The 19,967-nt window shown below is 37.9% G+C and overlaps 1 protein-coding gene across 1 annotated transcript in view; it reads right to left on the minus strand.

Annotated features, from left to right (window-relative positions):
* The window catches only part of TCERG1 (transcription elongation regulator 1), a 50,102-nt gene that overhangs the window by 11,783 nt on the left and 18,352 nt on the right, over positions 1 to 19,967 (minus strand). Inside the window, exons 8-16 of the mRNA XM_065410147.1 lie at positions 19,187 to 19,302; positions 18,541 to 18,570; positions 16,287 to 16,375; positions 10,883 to 11,043; positions 9,116 to 9,182; positions 7,832 to 7,967; positions 6,501 to 6,590; positions 5,146 to 5,264; positions 2,797 to 2,947 (exon numbers count right to left, since the gene is read on the minus strand). Coding sequence (XP_065266219.1) covers positions 2,797 to 2,947; positions 5,146 to 5,264; positions 6,501 to 6,590; positions 7,832 to 7,967; positions 9,116 to 9,182; positions 10,883 to 11,043; positions 16,287 to 16,375; positions 18,541 to 18,570; positions 19,187 to 19,302 — 959 coding nt within the window. The remainder of the gene's footprint in view (positions 1 to 2,796; positions 2,948 to 5,145; positions 5,265 to 6,500; positions 6,591 to 7,831; positions 7,968 to 9,115; positions 9,183 to 10,882; positions 11,044 to 16,286; positions 16,376 to 18,540; positions 18,571 to 19,186; positions 19,303 to 19,967) is intronic.

The raw sequence follows: 19,967 nt of genomic DNA on the forward strand, positions 1-19,967 counted from the left end.
GTGAGAGTCCACAATATGCAGTGGTTCCTCTTACAAAGAGAAAGGAGACTAAAATACTGCACAACCAAAGCACAACTGCAAATAGTAATACATTGGCACTAGCTCCAGCTCAAGAATCAAAACAACATTTTTCCGTGTTACTACAGAAAAAAGTTAGCTGTCTTCCCTCCTCTCCTCCTTTAAAGCCAGCATGATCTCACAACTTAGTACATTTTCTTCAGCCAAGAAGGAACTGACATTGTCTTAGCTGACTGTTACTTTACTACTGGCCTGTTTAGTAGTAAATGAGATCATGTAGCCAGTAGCTTTCTTCCTCAGAAAATGCAATGCCATTTTCAACAGTCTTAACACAGAGGACAGAATAAGACTGTTTCAGCACCCAAAAACATCCTTGATTATATGCACATAGCACAAGGCAGTGCACTAAGACAGGCTGCCTCAAGTCAATAGGTGGGGAAGGATATTAACAAGCCATTAATTAAAACAATAACATGACAAAATTTTGTCATCTTGCTATGTAAGGGCTTAAGATGTTGCCAACTTAAGTGTCCTGAACTGAGAAAGCACAGAGTGCAATGCCTAAACTAGAGCAGAATGGCAGGTAGGAAGCTATTAATATAGGATAATCAGGGTTACATGGAACAAAGTTAATGCACTAACCTTATAATCTTGGCAAAGTGAGTATACATATGGCTGAGACTTCAGCTTAGATTGAGTTTGTTGGCCTTTTATGCTAGTTTTCTTGCAATGTCTATTTTGAGGAGAGGCCAGAGGAAGACAGGAAGTGCTCTGGGTCAGTGTGATGACTACTTGCAGAAAAGCTTCCATGTTACCAGCCCATATTACACTGGATTCCTTCATTTCTTCACCATGAAAATTCACACACTGAGCCAAACTTCACTCACCTTACTCACTTGAATAGTACCTATGAAGTTCCACTTACTCATATGAGTAAAGGTGGGCAGGATTTGACTCATTACAGTGATAAAAACGACTATATGACCATCTGAAAGAGAGGCTCCCATGGCACTGTTTAGTATAATAAATCTCAACTGAGGAAATCAAAACCATATTTCAAACTCTTACTTTAAAGATTTCTGTGGAGAGCTTATCTTCTTTATAGAAAATCTTTGGATTTTTAATATTGGCTGAGAAAGCTTCACTTTACAATTTAGCTGCCTTATTTTATTTTATTTTACATTTTTTTAAAAAGCAAACAAAAATAAGGCTGAAAATACTGCAGGTGTATTTAGATTTTTTTTTTTTTTCAGTCAACACATTCTGGGCACAACTCTCATCACTTCACAAGGAAAAAGCTAAAAAAATGTAAAGTACCGGAACTGCGGGAGGCTAAAGTCACCACACAGAGATACCAATTCTTTCCTCACTAGGGAATCCCATAATACTTTGCGTGTCAGTGATTGACAGCTGTCAGACTGAACTGATTGACAGGCCGCACAGCACATAACTGTAAAGTCTATCCACTTGTTATAAAACAGAATACATAAAATGGTTACAAAAGGCTTTTGGAGAAAGAACATTAGTTTCAAGTACAAAGAGAAATACAATCTTTCTTCTTTTAACTTGTCTAATTTAGAATAATCATGCAACATTAAAACTAAAAGCATTTACATCTCTTTAAACTTTCAACTAGACTATTGCTATGGTGCAAAAACAGTGTTTTAAAATTCCACATTTGAGGTTCAAATACAGTATGTAAAAGTTTAGGTATAGTTTTCAATTAGATTTCATTCGTTTTCTCTGAAAGCATAATCATTTATTGAAAACATCAGCAATAGAATAAATGTAATTTATTTACATTTAAAAACCAATAATGCATTTAATTAGAAGAATCAAATTCTTTACTTTGGCAATATTTATCCAAAATTGCTATTTCAATTATTAAGGTATTCCAATTCTTGTATGCCACAGCATTTTCTCTTCTACAAGTGTCATGCTACTCTCTCACCACTGCTTCCTAATAAGTGGAATTTACACTAGCTCTGTTTTACACAATAAATGTTGGAGATTTTAAATGTCAAAAATGATTAGGCTTCAAAGGTTATTTTTCTCCATTCACACAACACACAGGGACATTTAGGAAAGTGGCTGCATATTCTGATGGTAACACTATTGATGCCACCTCCATAGCAGTCTGTTTTCCCAGTGGTGAGCGCTTGCTCCTGAGTATTGACATCGCAGCCAAATGACATTTGGAATTCATTAATCTTTAATAGTCGACCTTTAATTCTGATAAGCAGTAATTTATACTTAAGGTATGTTTACTGAAAGATTAGAAAGTCACTAAAGTGCTACCTTTTAGGTAGAAAAGGAGATAAAGCAGCTTTTTAAAATTTAAATGGTGTAGTCTTAGTCTACAAAGAATTCTGAAATCTTATTGCCACCACTGAGAGAAGAGGAAGGTAATGGCCAGTTCTGGGTTTTCTACCCAAAGAGGATAAGCATCCTTTTCATCCTCCAGGATGTCACCTTTTTTAAAAAAAAGACAAGTATCATTCCAGTTAAAACAGCATGATGTGGCTTTTTGTTTTTTTTTAATATAATGAATTATCAATGTATTTGCATTGCCTAAAAGTTGATATATCTGCAAAATTAAGAAGATTAATTTAAAAGGCCATAAAAAAGCAGTAGTCAAATATTTGTATTTTAAAAGCTGTAAGGCTGGGGAACAAACATCTCAGTGAAAGAACACTGGAAACCAAGTACTGGCTTTGTCCCATCCCATTCAAGCCCCTCCCCGCCTCACGCCACTGGAACTAAAGCCACTTTCCTTACCTTCTCACCTCTGGTCTTCGAATCTTCCTTCTCCTTCTTTCTTGCCGCTGTGATAAACTCATTAAACAAGGCCTCTCGATCTTTCATCTTTTCAATTGCCTTGAATCTCGAGTCTTTAGCATGCTTGGCTGCAAATTCACTAAAAGTAGCTCTGTAACAAAATGGCAAGTGAACTGATTTGTTCGAGCTATCTTTGCTGTGAAGTAGGTTCAACAGAAAACACCATCTCTTCTGCTAGATCACGTGCCAAAATACAATTAAAAAAAAACCAAACCCTCTGTTCTCACTATGCAGATAATTGATCAATAAACTACAGAGGAGGAGGAGTTGGGTTAAGCAGACACAGAAGAATTTTGTTCAAGACTTATTCATAAATTATCTGTGCAAGTGTGCAAGTTTAGGAAAAAGATTACAATGCAACCAAAGAAAATAAATTTACTTAATTCAATTGTTTAGAACACCTTAACTTTTTGTGGATTAACACTGTAGTCCAGCCTATCCAGATATTTCACAGCTGTGTGATCTAAAATTTACATGCACTCACTTGCAGCCAAACTGTGCTAAGAGTGACATTGAGAAATTCAACATTTGGTGTTAGTCAATGTAGAACACTGGATAAATTAATTTTCCTGCAATGAACATTATATAGTTTAACCTTATGACACAAGGAGTTGGGATATTTTTAACACTGAGCAGGTGCAGTAGTGCAGGGCTTTCCACCCATTATCTCTGTAGCATTTTCTTTACAGTTCTCTCACCTCCAGGGCCAGATTCCAATCTCAGATGTGCAGTAAATATAGTACTGCCACTTACCTCGAAAAAAAACACTACTGTGCTTTTTCCAAGATCTGATGCAAATCTGGCCCCAAGAATACGTGAGACACTTATAATCATACGAATGTGTTCATCACAGCATGGAAATAATTAGACTTGGAAAATCCCGCCTACTGTTGCTGTAGGGTAAATTAAAACAAGAAGAAAATTTGATAGCTTGTTCAAAAAGATTAGAAAGTGAATGTACAGCTGTACTGAAGAACACGAGCTGTATAAAAAGAGTGGAATACAAACTTGAGCATGTTAGACTGGGATAGATGATTTTTTTAAAGTAGTTGACACACATGGAAGTGCAGCAATGCCTTAGACAAACAACTGACACTAGAAGATGAAGGATAGGGTAAAACAAAACATGAAGTCCCTCATCTGGAGATTATATTCTTCTCTCCCATTTTTATTTTTTTTTCTGTGCGAAAACAGCTTTTGTCTTGGTATACATAAACACTCACCGAGATAAGAGTTTTAGTTTTTCTTGGATTGCAAAGTACTAAAGTCAATCATTCTGAAGGACATATTTAGCACACCTATTCATGTATTTTAAATACTCAAAATCCCACAGCTGCCAAAAAATGTAATTTTCCTGACAACTTCCCTTATTGGATGTCTATAAACACTGATTGATGATTGTTTTTACAAATGTGAAGTCAATCATGCTGGTTAGCCTAAAGCCTGCACTTGCTGGCTTCCAGCACATTTCAATGTATGTCGCTGAATCCATGAAGTTGAAGTGAACCAAATGAACTGTTTTAACATAAAAGAATTCCTGTCTGATCTAGGTTAGAAGTGACACTGAAATACATCTAATGTAAAATATAATGCTTATAAGCTATTAAGTGACATAAGGATGGTTATGAGTTGTTTGGGCGAGAACTATGAACATGAACAATTCAGGCATCTTGGCACCATAATCTAGAATATCTAGTATCCATGCTAAAAACACCAAAACACTTACTGCAATAGATACCCCTGGATGGCATAGATTCATTGTGATTTTTATACTGCAGAATTAATATTTTCTGTAATACTGTGTATGATATCTACACAGCCACAAATATACGATATACACTTTTTCACTGAAGGTAAAGAACAAACAAACCCAAACACGTACACAGTGATTTTCTGCTACAAGGAAAACTTCTCACAGGCCAGTACGATCCGCAAAGGCTACAAGAGCTGCATGAGAACACTCATTGAAAAAAAAAAAAAAAAAGAGCCCTTTCTCACCATCCAGCCATGTGCTGGGGATTTTTTCACATTCTGAACCAGTGAATTATAATATATCAAACATCAGAAACCCCCAAATTCCAGCACTCTGTTGGTTAGGGAGCCTATAATCATGCAGAAGAAAATAATACATTTCAACAGGCCCAAGATTTTCCTAGAGTTCATTTCCCCCTTCTTTTACAGTTTTGAAAGAGAAAGGAGCAAAAGGGGGGTTAAATTACCTACTGAAAAATAAAGTGTATTTTGACCTGGTAAAAGCTTTCACATGTGAATGTGAAATAAGCCACCTACCTTGGATTAAACTTTGCTTCTTCCATCATTTTCTTGAAATCCTCCTTGGCCTGCATTATTTTGTTTTTCTTTTCCTTGCGCTCTTCTTCTGCTCTGGTCTTCACATACTGGTCAAATACCTAGAGAAATACCAATAAGACATCAAATGTACAAATTTGGAGTCATATTATCCCCAATGAGGGAAAGGAAGGCGAAGAGAAAGAAAACTTCATGTGTTTCAACTTGCAGAGTTTGCCCAAATAGTCTGTGGAAGGGTATGCCTGCTTTGGCCTAGCAAACCTGCAGATCTGACCTCATATTAGTGAGGAAATCTCACACTCACGGATGGTCTCTGTATGACCCCCTGGGGCCCGGGCCCAACATTTAGTTCTCCAATTGCAGGACAATTCCAAAGGAAGCCATTTTACCATACCTTCCCAAGTTCTGCTAGTAGATGTACCCCTGGCAGTACTCAAATATCCAAATAACCAATACCATTTTCCTTTCATTCATTCTTATATATTTATACACCCCCCCCCCATTATTTTGGAAGGAATTACTAATCCATCCTTGTTAGATACCTCTTTACAAGAGAACAGAACTTCTCCTTTCCCCTAACAACTGATACATTTTATATTAGCATGGGCATCTTGCATAATCCTAAATACTTACACTAAGGGATTAATTACCATTATAATAGAGACCATTCATTTATGCAACACTCACATATTTGCATGTACTGTAGAGATTGGAATAGCTTCTGTAATACACTCAGAATCCATTCCCAATGCATGTATGGGAAGTGGTGTAATACAGTAGTATTTGTCGTCATATGAACATTTCCCCCCATAACTTGTTTGTTAACCTGAGACTTACTTGGAGGATTTAAATATACTAATACAAAAATAAAGTTGAAACATTTCTGGGTCATATGTTAAGAAAAGGGGCTTATTCCTCTCCTAAGCTTTTCAATTTTTTTCCACTTTTCTTCCTTCATTTGGGGAAAGGATTCCTGAACTGAGTCTGCCTTATAATAAAGCCTGTGCTTGAATTTTTCATTGCTCAGATTTTTAATGTGTTCATTATTCATTCTATTAATATTTTGGTGTGACAATGAAGATGCTCTCTGCTGCACCTGTTTTTTTGGCAGCCTCCTGGCTATATATAACTTTCATTGCAGCAAGAAATAAATCTTACCACCAGAGGAAGTACCAGCTCCTGCTCTTTGTTGAAAATAAAGCATAAAAAACAAACAAACAAACAAAGACATTTGCAATACAGGTCCTCAAAGGGGAGGTTTTAAAGAACTATACTTCCACTCAAAAATTATTTTTAATGATATGTATGTCTTGAAGTTAATTAACCTTTTCTATTACCTGTTTCCTTTCTTTAGGATTGAGAAGCAAGTACCGAGGATCGAAAACTATCTTGTGCAGCTCCTTCTCCCAGGTTGAAAAGGCAGAAACCTTTAAAAAGTAAAAAATAGACTGGATTTTGCCTGGTAATTAAGTTCCCCCAAAGATACAAAGGTTGCGTATTTTGCTTGAAATCTACAGGACATCTGTTAAAAAGAAGACATAACCGAAATCCATCCTGAAGTTTTCATCACTAATAGATGACAAGCGGTGGGAGGTTAGCATGGCAAATTTCCACACTAATTGGCTCTGAAAACTTCTACATAATTACATAGAAGTAACACACATCTAATTACTCATTAAAATAACCACTACTGCGTGGCATTTAAAAATCACTACATCAGAAGAGAACCTTCAAGCTTTGCATTTTGATTTCCCATGACTGCTCTGTTCCTTTGCTAAATGTTCTGAGTTTTTAAATTAAAAGTTTCTCATACACAAATGGATCTTTGTATTGAAAAAATGCCTATCTGTAAGCTGATCTCAACTGAGCTTTTTTGGAATAACCCTAAAATGCCACTGCTGTGGATCAAAACAAAAGATGTACAGGCATCACTTCAAATTTGGAACCTCTTCTCTTTTGCATATAAACATTGCTACCATTCTAGGAAGCCAATGCATCTATAAAAGTCAATTGGTATTGAACAAGCCTCAAACTCAGTTTAATTAAAAAAGAAATGGCTAGTTTTCAATGTTAGCAGAATAGTCTAAGGAAAGATGAGGCAAAAGTTTTTCTCCTTTCATGTTGTGATCATGGGAAGATTTTAAAAGAACAAACAGGAATGAGGGGCTCAACTCCCACTGATTTTCAATGGGTACTGGGTGCCTAATATGACTTCTGTGCCTCTGAAAAATCTCCACCTCCCTACCTATGTTTTGACCTGTCAATATACTACATACTTTTTTAAATAGAAAAGTCTTCGGGGCAGGGATTTATCCCCTTCTCTTTCCTGTACATCAGCTGAATCTTGAAAACTAACATTGGAAAATTAAATATATAACAAAATCGTGCTAATTCACACTGATTGTGGCTTAAAGAATCAGGAGATATGAAAGGAAAAGATAATGTATCACAGAATATTTGGTTCACTTATATTGACAACTTAGTTCAGTTTTAATTATTTAGAATAACTGTGATGATTTTAGTAATCACAGCCCCGTCTCGTGTTCAATCTTTCCTCAGAAGTGGGATGAGACTGCTTTTGCGTGTATGAGAATTATTAGGCTTGCAAATTAGCAAAGTAAGAATTAACAAGGTTCTACTTTATTGTCAAAAGGATAGTTCCTCTGACCCCTCTCTCTAGCAGCATATCCTTGAACTGTTTCATTCGAGCCTCCAGAGGGACAATGGCCCTCTCACGTGCAGCTTTTATTTCAGCTTCCATGGCAGCCTCCTTGTCTGAATCAATGTCTTTGTTGTCATCTTTCCTGTAAAAATGAAACATACAGTATCCTCTTAGAAGTGATGTTAACACTGCAGTTAAGATATCGAACTGCATCACAAATAGAACAGAAATTTTAGATCGTTCCAGCAATACAGGCTTGTACAAACCATTGCAAGATGTTTGTCAAAGGCTGAAACATCAGAGTGAATAAACACAAACAAGGCATTCAGATTTTAAGTATTATCAAGCAAATCACAAAAGAAAATGTAAAATCACTAAAAAGAAAAGTAGGTTTAATCCATCTTTTGTTTTATATTCTATTTACATTCTACCTCTTTGTTAAAAACACCAGGCTTTGTTTATTGAGTTAAAAAGGACATGATTGAGCAAGTTTATAACATTTATAATGTAGATCAAATTGAGTTTAAGGGGGGAACTGCCAAAAAAAACCCCAAAAAAACCAACCACCAAATAATCCGCTTTGTTAAGACATTTTTCAAAAATACACTGCTCCTCTAGGGATATTTACTGAGACATTCTTGGTTCCCAGAAGTATTATTCTAAATTCTCACAGTCATAACCAGGATCTACCTCATGATTACATCAAATGACACAAAATACCAAGATGGGAGTAGTTATACTTGTAACAAGGCATATAGCTCTAGGAGCAATAAAATTTGCCCTGATTTTCTGTAAACCAAACAAACCAAAAACAATCACTCATGATGTTATAGCACAGTCAAAACAGCCTTTTTATAGAAAAACTCCAGCTCAGAAATCCATACTACTGTCTTTTTTGGGCAACAAAAACTTGTGCAAACAGAGTGAACACAAGCTGGGCAAATGAGTGGCATATGCCAATACCACAGAACTGTATAATGTAAAGACAGCTCAAAATGCTCCTGAGGGAGATCAGGCTATCACAGATAGCTTCTATCACAAACACACATTTATTATTTATAACTTCCACAGAAGATGGAATTCTCTCTCAACATGAATTCTATCCAGCTCTAAAACCCTCAAACTAAGTAACATTAGCAAGAAAGGTAGCAGACATCTAAAGTAATCCTGTTCAGTTATACCAGGGCAATGCCATTGCCTTCAACAGGGTTGCATGAGTGCTGCTGAGACCAGGACAGAGCCTTCTATATCTAGACTAAGTCCATATAAAAGTTTTCAAGATTAACTTACTTTCGCTTCTTTGTTTTAATAGGCTCATCATCATTTGTTTCCTCTGCTGATTCATGATCTTCTTTAACTGTAAGATAAGTTTCATTAACAGTCTTCTAGGTGAAGTAAAGAAAAGTTCACAACTTATGCCTGAAGCCTCTTGCATACCATATGAAGCTGCTTGATCACAATTTTAACCCATTATTTTGAAGGAAATTAGATGCCATTCTTCATTCAGTTTTAGAGAAATATCATCGGAGCTTGATAATTTTTGTCACTACGGCATTATGCTTAAGTCTCCATCTTGAATTGTCCCTATAAATCAGATTGTTATAGCAAGTGCCAACACCCTGGTTTTGTAATATTAGCCACAAAACAATTCTCTTCCATATTCTATTTTCCATTCATTCAACAGAAGGGATTAGTTCTTATGAAATCTACTCTCTAATTACATTTAAAATCCCTTTCCCATAACAAGATTTAAGAACTCTATTTTCATTTGTGTTTTATACACTTGCATGCAGAAAATAGAACCAAACCATAAATATACAAACTCAAAATGCTGAGCTCATTCGTTTTAGTAAAATTAAGTAATCAAACTATCATCCCTAAACCCAACAAGAAGCCCAGGGGACTGTGTAGGTGGCCCACTTTCCTCCCCCCATGGATCTGACTGTAAGACTGGGATGCAATTTAGTATAAGTTGGAAGAAAACACAACATCAGCAGTTATCAAACAGTGCGTCACCACTCCACTTCATTGGGTTCACCAGGGCAGAAAGCTGCAAGCGGGAACTCCTCAAGCCCCCAGCCTGGCTGAAGCCCCGAGCCCTCTGCCCTGAGTGGGGCTGAAGGTAGAAGGTCGCAATTTTTTCTAGTGGGGAGGGGGTTAATGATTTTTTTCTTTTAAGTCCTTATGGGTCGCCAGCATAAAAAGTTTGAGAAACACTGCACTCCATGATTTGTGGTCAGTTTTGTATTTTAAAGGAATTAAACATCTACCTCACATTTCCAAAACAAATTGAGGCTAAAATGTGCCTTTGTAAATGCTTCATGGAGCCCATTTATATCTTTTAATTGCAAAGTAATATTTTGCACTACTGTCTTTAGAATTAAATCTCCCTTATCTCTCCCCACCCAAAAATAGCCTTTCCCTCCTAAATGCGCAAGTCTATCATTCTTGGATGATTTATTAGAAATTATGCCCAATAGTCTTACTTCAGTAGCTTCTTAATGAAAACAATGCTGCCCAACCGCCAGAAATAAATACAATTTCTGATCACTGCAGAATTTTATTTCAGTCAACGTTAATTTAATTCCCTTCTTTCAATGCTCCAGTCTTATCTTTGTGATTAGATCTTTGTCTGCTTTTTGTTGGCCTAAAAATCTATTCCTGTTTTCTATAATTTTTTTTAACCATTTCTACACCTTTCTTCTCAATAAAGAATGTCTGTTCCTTTAGTCGGTTTTCATACATATTTTCTTTTATCAGACATAACATTTCTCCTGTCATTAACATCCCCTTTATTCTCTTGGACCTTTTTTCTAAGCACTTTATATATCTGCAATTTACTATCCCAATCAGCTTTTTAACTTAGTTGTCTCAGTTTTCATAATTACACCTCATTTTTCAAAGTCGGCTTACAGTTCTATCACTTATTTTTTATGCTCATTTTGAAAATAAGCACAAAATGGAGCTTGTGTGAAAAGTTGTTCATTGTCTCTCTATTAATCCTATGAAGGTGGTGATGGGGAGAATGGGGACCGATAATGATGATTTTCCTCTTACTTTGTTTCTTTCCTTCTTCCATTCCTTTTTTGTGAGGAGGTTCCTGAATAATTTTGTCCACATCAGCTCTTCCAATTAAGTCCTCTGGCCGGTCCCACATAGAGAGACGAGTGGTTGGGTTGTAGAAAAAAACCCGCTCGTCACCAGTCCATACCACACACCTAAGAATTTTGAAACAGAGAATGCACATGCAACAAGTTTAATTTTATCTATATTCATTTTATATGCCTGCTTTATATCACCCATGAGAATTGAAAATATGAAGTCACCCAGAAAAAAAGACAATGCTTTCTAATTTGACCTGCAAAGAATTTAGATTTCTAATCTATTCCAGCTATTCACTATCCACTTTACAGAAACAGAGGAAAACAAACAGATGCTAAATGAATGATACTGCAGTTCAACAGGTTAAAAAACCCCACACACTCACCAATCACCAGTAGAAAACTTTCTCTGGCAAGTGGCCTAAAACTTTCAGTTTCTGCAGAATATAAGTTTTTGTTAAAAAACCCAGCTTTATAATGTTGCAAAGCTAACCTTCCGAATGAGAAACGACACAGTACCATCCTACTCACTCAGCAATAGAGCTGTGATTCTGCATTTGATACTACTGCTTTCTCAACCAGCAAAGAGTAAAACTGAAAATATTAAAGTGTCTCTGCTACTGATCAGAACCCTGTGGGGGAAGTAAAACTGACTGGATCCTAGTCAATTTTCATTCTGCAGCTGCTGCTTCATAAAACTGTATGCAGCGTTAGAGAAGCATGAGGAAATATCCACAGGGGAAGACATTAAAAAAACCCACACACCAACAGATTGGAAGAGTTGAGTTCTGTGGAAAAGAAGGGGAGCCACTTCTGAGTTCATCTGTCCTCTAACTAACCTGCTTCTGTTGTTTCCACCAAATGTGTAAAAGTCTAGCCTGAACTACATCTCCATTTAGGAAATAATGTGCCTTGTATTATTTTGGTCTAGCTCCCATTCACGTGATTGATTTTCTGTTCTGGTGAGCTCACCTGCTACTATGCTACAGGATACCAGAATGTAGGTCACAGTCAGGTCTAGGTTATATTTAACACATAACTGCAAGATACACCTCTACCCAGATATAATGCTACCCAATATAACACAAATTCGGATATAATGCGGTAAAGCAGCACTCCGGGGGGGCGGGGCTGTGCACTCCGATGGATCAAAGCAAGTTTGATATAACGCGGTTTCACCTATAACGCGGTAAGATTTTTTGGCTCCCAAGGACAGCGTTATATCGAGGTAGAGGTGTATATCTATTTTCCCTGAAGATAACTGAAGAACTGGTTTTCCCTGGTAGTTTACATAATACACTTCAAAACTCAAAAATCCAATGTTACCAAAATTTTTACCAAAAGACATAGAAAATCCAAAACCACTCTAGAAAAGTATTCGCTCTAGAAGTCTGAATCTTCTATCTCCTCTACCTTGATAAAAAGTCATCAGATGGGAAAATTCAATCCTAACACTGCTGTCTGAAATTTACAGACCATGCTCTGAAGTGAAAACTGCTGCTTTACTATGTTAGTGGTTACAGAGGTAGCCTTAGATAGAGACTTGATTTTAATTGTTCTAAGACCCAGGTATTAAAGAGACATCAATGGTTAAACTGGACTTGCAAAGAAATGACATCATTATTAGGCTCCTTTATTTAGACACAAAGCATGGTTACTTATCTTACAGTAACTGTGGATCTTCAAGAGGTTATCTAGATCAGAGGTTCTCAAACTGTGGTCCGAGCTCCATTCAGGTGGTCCACCGATAGTTCCCTCTAAGGTGTGCGCCTAGGCGGCCGCACACAAGAGAATGAAGGGCCACCCACCTAATTAGTGGAGCCGCGCAGGTGTGGCTCCACTAATTAGATGCCTGGACCCTGGAGAAGACGCACATGTAAGGTGAGGTGGTGGCCTTGGGGGGAATATGGGGTAGGTGAAAGGGGGTAGTGGAGTGAGAAGAGGGCGTGGAGGGAATTTGGGACATGCAGGGCTGCGGCAGCCAGAGAAAGAGGCGACTTCACCCAGCTCCAGGGCTGCAGCTGCCGGGGAGAGACGGCCCTCCTTCCCAGACTCAACTCTGTGGCAGGGGAGGACCCTCCTCCCTTTCCCAGCCCCAGCTAGGGGGCGGCTGCGGTGGGGGAGAGAGGGAGAGACCCCCTCCTTCCCAGCCCCAGCTTAGGGGCTGCAGCAGCAGGGGAGAGAGGGCACATTCATTGCATTAGAAAGGTAAGACTACTGATATTAAAATATGAGTTGTGCTCTTTTATTTGTAGAACAAAAAAATGTTTATTATTATTAAGTTTTTTTTTAATATAGCGCTTGTATCCAAAGTGTTTTACAATAGTTAGCTAACGGTACAAACAACATTTGGAAAGATCAGTAAGTGATCCGCCGAGACCCTCTGCAATTTTCAAGTGGTCCACGAAAAAAAAAGTTTGAGAACCACTGATCTAGATGGATTTCACTGTAGGTGTACGTGCACCCCATGCTCATGAGATCAGATTATTTTGCCAGCAGTGTCCTTTAAGGCCATATCCGTGCTCTAGATGGACTCACATCCCCATACTTGAGAACAGAAATGGTGGCGCAGGCCCAACCAACCCTAAGTTCCTTTGCCAATATAGAATACCAGAGGAGTAGTACTCTGTAGTAGCGGGGTCAGGAGGGTGAATCATGGAATCCAGGTGGATAACACATCTCGAAAGAATCACAGTTCCACCCTTGGTGACTAACCAGCAGTTGCCTGTTTGCTTGGAGGTAGGTACTAGAAGTCCTACTTAAAGAACGACTGTAGGACAGCTCTACCACAATGGGCATTATTTTTGGAACCATCTACCAAAGAATAGTATCTTGTAAATGCGTGGACTGAGTTCCACATGGCTGCTCTATACATTTCAGAAATAGGTACATTCTTCAGACAGGCAGAAAAGGTTGCCTGAGCTCTAGTGAAATGAACTCTCATGTGGCTAGATGGATCTCACTTGGCTAGCTTGTAAGAAATTCTTAAACAACTGCTGGAGACCCATTTTGATAATCTCGGAGTATACTGCCTGGCCCTTAAACCTATCAGCAAAGTCACAAACAATCTAGGTGTGTTCCTAAATGTTTCCGTCCTGTTAAGGTAATAGGCAATGCCCTTACTATATCAAGAATATGAAATCCCCTGCGGTTGATGAGGCTTGGGGAAGACGACTAGGAGAAGAATACATTGGTTCATATGGAACTCTGAAGCAACTCTGGCTAGGAATTTGGAAGGAGGCCTGAAAGTAAACCTGTCCTTATGAAACACTACATACGGGGGACCTTCCATGGGGGTCTGAATCTTCTCTCCCTTTGAGTCAGTGTAAGTTCTTCTAAAAAAGAAGGCTTCACTGATAGGTGGTATAGGGAGCAGGTTGCAATTGGCTCACATGGGGGACCCATCAACACTGTTAATATTACACTCATGTCTCCCAAACTGGGTGAAAAACATGAATAAGGCCCTTAAGAAATCTAGCCTCTCTAGGGTGCGAAAATACAGTGCAGTCCTAGATAGGAGGGTGATGTGCATATATTGCTGATAGATGAACACTTTATGGAACTACCTGAAAAATCAAGATGGTTTCAGAGTTAGTAAATAGTCCAATTTTGCTGAAATGGGTGTTGCTGAAGGAGACATAACTGATGCTGAGATGTCCAAATAGGAAACCTCTTCCATTTAGCTTTTAAGTCAATCTTGTTGAGAATTTCCTGCAGAATGTTCTGAACTTCAGTTGAACTGCTCCTTTCAGTGGATGTCAGAATGCCTTAAAGTTGTCTGTTGGACAAGGTGTAGACGACTGCCTCATCAGGGGAAGATGACAAAATTGCTTGCGAGATCAACTGGTCCTCCACCTTTGCCTGTTGATCTTCCTCGCAAAGGATCTAACCCCTTGAAATGGGGACAAAGGATGTTGTCTTGTGGGAATATGGTTGCATACTCCAGAATACCTGTACTCCAGTACAGGCATGACCAATAAACATATGGACACTACACTGGTGGACAGAGAGGAGGATAATGAGGGCCTTGTCCCTGTGGGCATACCTAACACTGCAATTAGATACCTGCAGCTGACCCGGCCCAGCTGATTTGGACTCACAGGGCTCAGCCTAAGAATCTGTTTATTTGCAGTGTAGACATCCAGCCAGGCTGCAGCCCAAGCTCTGGGACCCCCCTCTCCCACCTCAGTGTACACATATCCTCTAAGACCCATGCCTTCTCCTGCTCAAAAAGTAGTTTCTGAAGGAATAGCAGCTGGTAGCGCTGAGCCTACTATCTATGAACAAAGTTAGTAAAAAATACAAAAACAATTGTTTTTGTAGCTAATAGTCAAACTAAAAGTTAACTATGTAACAACTACACTAACTCACCACTAACTGTCTACAACAAAGTCATACAGAAGCAGGACTTCTGTAAGGGTTCTCTCTTGCTGCCACAGGCAATAAGAAGGAACTGAGACATGCGTGGGCCTACTCTTCTCTTTATCTCCTTGGACACCTGGGGGGTAGGTGCGGCCTCAAAAGACACTGATAGCTAAAAGAATCTGATCTCCCATGCACTGGGTGCATGTGCACCAAAAATGGAATCCTGTCGACAACCACTTGAAATAGAAAATGTTAAAAAAAAAAAAAAATCCACCAAGCAGAGGTACAGAGGTTTTCCCACCAGATTTTCTAATCTGTATTGTATATATCCACCATATATTTTTATCATATCAGGAAGCCCCTTTGGAATACTTGTGTATACATTTCTTGTAAATGGCAGACAGATCCTTCCAAGTACCCATGATTTTGTTTCTTGCAATAGGTTCAATGATCTACTATTTCACAGTATGATTACTTTCATATTAGCACACTGACCAGCAACAATTCCAAACTGAAGGGCTCCAATGTGGTTGACAGATATACATCCAAATGTCAAACGATATTTCCAGAATTCCTATTAACATTAAGATCTACAGAGATTTGTCCTTCACAGTCCTATATTTGCTTCCAGAGATTCGGCTTCATTTCCCTCAATTTAGAGATCTTGCAATAATACTGTTAATATTACTTTGAAGTTTGAAGTATATTTCATTTTAGAATTTCAAACAACTTTACAAATCTTAAGCTCCATTCCCCTTGTAAGGCACATACAGTATTGGAACCATTTAACAGACAGGTAAGAGGCAAAGCAAATTATCTAATTGGCTCTAGGAAACAGTCAGTGAAAGAGCCAGGAAAGAATTCAGGAGTCCTGACTCCCAGTCTCCTGTTCCAACAATGAAGCAACACTCCTCACCAACAAGATATCTGCTGCACCATACTACAGGGAAAGGAATTGGAATACCAAAGGTGTGCACTGGGAGTTAACTACATACCATGGGGTTCCAGGAATAGGAGTAGTTGCAACTGGTTTTGCTTTCTGAGCTGCTTTTTCTTCTTCAGTCATTTCTTCCTCTTTTGGCTCCTAGAAGGGAAAAAAATAAAGGTTGTACGAGTCGGCCACGTTCTCTGTTCAGCTATTTCATTTATATCCAATTGACAGTAATGTGGAATCAAATTTATTTATTTATTTAAAATAATGTTAATCAACAGCCTCAATTATATTCACAAAGTTTAAGGCAGGAAGTATCTATTAGATCACCTAGTCTGACCTCTTATATATCACAGGCCACTAATTTTCACCCAGTTCCCCATATATTGAGCCCAATAACTTGTCTTTGACTAACACATAACTTTTGTTTTGCTAAACATGTCTTACAGAAAGACATCCAGTCTTGATTTGAAGACTTCAAGAGATGGAGAATCCACCACTTCCCTTGGTAGTTTGTTCCAGTGGTTAATCACCCTTACTGTTAAAAATTTGTGCCTAATTTCAAATGTCAATTTGTCTGGCTGCAGCTTCCAGCCACCAGTTCTTTATCTGCTAGATTCAAGAGCACTTTAGTACCTGGTACTTTCTTCCTGTGAAGGTACTTAAACACTAACCAAGTCACCTCTTAATCTTCTTCTCAATAAGCTAAAAAGGACTGCGCTCTAAAGTCTCTCACTGTAAGTCATTTTCTCCAGCCCTCGAATCATTTTTGTGGCTGTTCTGCACCCTCTCCAGTTTTTCAACATCCTTTTTAAGATGTAGACACCAGAATCAAACAGTAATCCTTTATCATTCTCAATAATGCTACATGTTGATATAAATATCATCTCCCTACTCCCCTGTCTATACAACCAAGGATCGCATTAGCCCTTTTTGCCATAGCATCACACTGGGAGCTAGCTACACTGAGTTACTGTCCACTATGACCCCTAAAACCTTTTCAGAGTCACCCCTTCACAGGATAGTCCACCATTCTGTAGATATGGCCTGTGTCTTTGTTTCTAGTTGTGTATGTTTGCATTTGACTGTATTAAAACACATTTTGTTTGGATTTCTTGGTGACCTGGGCCCATTCAGATTGGTCCATATGATCATTATCTACTATTCTGCCAATCTGTGTCATCTGCAAATTTTATCAGCAGTGATTTTATATTTGCTTCCAGATCACTGATTAAAATGCTAAGTAGTGTCAGGCAAAGTACCAAGCCCTTTGGAACCTCATCAGAATCACCACAATTGACTGATGATTCCCCACTGATGACTACTTTTTGAGATCTGTCAGCTAGTTCTTAATCCATTTAACATGCTCTATTGATATATTGTGCTAATTATTTTAATCAGAATGTAATGCAGTACTAAAGACACAATGTGGGTGAAGCAATATCTTTTATTGGACTAACTTCTGTTGGTGAAAGAGAGAAGCTTTCATGCTCCTCAGGTCTCTCTAATGTCCTGGGACCAAAAGCTACAACAAGGCAGTACTAAGTCAAACATCTTACAAAAGTAAGTATACTACTTCTTTGAAGTTTATCAACCAAACTTGTAATACCTCAGAGAATGAAATCAGGTTTGATTGGCATTAATTATATTCCTGTCCTTTAATTCTTTGTGTTCCCTATCAGTTTTTCCATAATTTTGCTTGGGACTGATATCAGGCTAACTGACCTGTTTCCCACGTCATCCCACTTGCCCTTTTGGAATAATGGCACAACAGTAGTACTCTTTTAGAATCATCTAGAACGTCCACAGTATTTCAAGATTTATTAATAATTAAAACAAGCAGGTGAGAGATCTCCCCAGCCAACTTTTTTAGGAGTCTTTGGAGTAAATTATCCAGGCCTGCCGATTTAAGAATGTTTATTCCTAAGAGAAGTCATCTAACATCCTCTTCAATTACTAATGGACTGGAAAGTACTTCACCCTCAATTGATATGACTACATCTTGCTTCTTTCTAAATAAAGAACAGAAATATTTATTGAACACATCTGCCTTTCCTGCATCATTAACAATTTTACCATCTCCATCTAGTAATGGGCCTATAATATTGCTAGAATTTCTTTTGTGCCTAGTATGTTTAAAAAACCCTCCTTCCTAGTATCTTATTAGTTTTCATCTGTCTTCTCAAATGTAACCATGTTTTGATTATTATGCTACAAGCTTTAGTTTCTATTTAAGTCAAGACCCAGATTCAGGAAAGCCCTTAAGCCACATGCTTAACATTGATTTCAATGGAATTTAAATATACTTAAACACTTGCCTGAACTGGGATGTTTCCCCGAATCAGGGCCTAAATGAAGAGATTATGGTGAGATGTGTTTTTAAACACTGTACCTTAATTACATAACAAAAAAAACTGTACACAAGAAAAAGTTTTAGTTTGGTTACTGTAATTTAAGGAAAACAAATGTACTTTACTTTTGCAGAGGTTCTCTATGATGTGACTTTCTGACAAACTAAACTTATTGGTTGTATTGTATACAGGAAGTTTTGCTTTTGTCTCAAAATTATGAAAATAAAGAAAATACGCAAACATGCATCTCTTTCAATATTTCAGACATCCTGATATCCAGGGCAAACTGAGTTGCTGAATACATCAAGCAAACTGAGTTGCTGAATACATCAAGAGAAATGACTTTTTATAAATCAGAATGTATTTAGAGGTAAGACTATTTTAATTTTCAAATTCTTACTGACTTACCACCTAATTCATCTCTCTATATTTTTCTTTTTAAAGTTTTTTTAAATTAAAAAAAAATCACTAAATGTCATAAGAAAAAAAAATACTATTTTCATATCACCCCCAATAATCTAAGAACTCAAATTACTAACCATAATCTCTAATCAATATGTCTGCATCCACATATATATACAGAAAGATTTTATTTGGTTGCAAGGTCTTTTACCTCTTTTATCAGCAATTTTATAGGTTCTTCTTTGGGTTCCTCTTCTTCTGTTTCCATTGGCAAAGGCTCCTCTGTAGGTTCTTTAATAGGCTCTTTAATCTTCTCTTCTACTTTTTCTATAAGAAAAAGGATTTTTTTTTTTTTTTTTTTAAGTTTGCCTACGGTAACTTACAATTTTTACTGAACTCATCAGATTCAGTTTATCAATGTGGTTTTTCAAGTTGTACTTTTTTTTTTTGGCCATTCTCTCTTCAGAGAATTAAGTGTCATCCTCAAAGGGCCAGATTCTCTCCTGTGCCAGGATCTGCTCAACATGGGGGAAAAGGGGAGGCAGTTAGAGTTCCTGATCTCACGGTATCCCAGCCCCAATGTAAGTTAGTCTTTCCTAACTTATGGCAGTTAGTGTATGAATTGCTGTAGTGGACCCTACTCTTCCGCCCCCCCACCTCCCCCCCATATGCCCTCCGCCCCCAAGGTGGGAGTTCTGCTAGGAGAATTATCAACTTGGCAGCTGAAGCCAAATTCTGGTTGCTCTCTGTTGTTTAGATGTTGTGAAGGAACTGGAATGGGGCAGAGAATCTGACCCAAAAAACAGGCATCCTGGCCATTCACTGTAGAAAATAATTTAAATGGAATCCCTCTTACTAACACCTTGCTACCCATATAACGGTCCTAACAAGATTCAAGTGACACAGTCAACTTTAATTTTTGAAATTGGCTCATTTCTAAAAATTTAAGTTTGATAGAAAACTGAATTTTTTTATTTTTTTAAATTCTGGCC

The sequence above is a fragment of the Emys orbicularis genome, chromosome 8 (assembly GCF_028017835.1).
Source record: "Emys orbicularis isolate rEmyOrb1 chromosome 8, rEmyOrb1.hap1, whole genome shotgun sequence".
Taxonomy (NCBI): Eukaryota; Metazoa; Chordata; order Testudines; family Emydidae; genus Emys; species Emys orbicularis.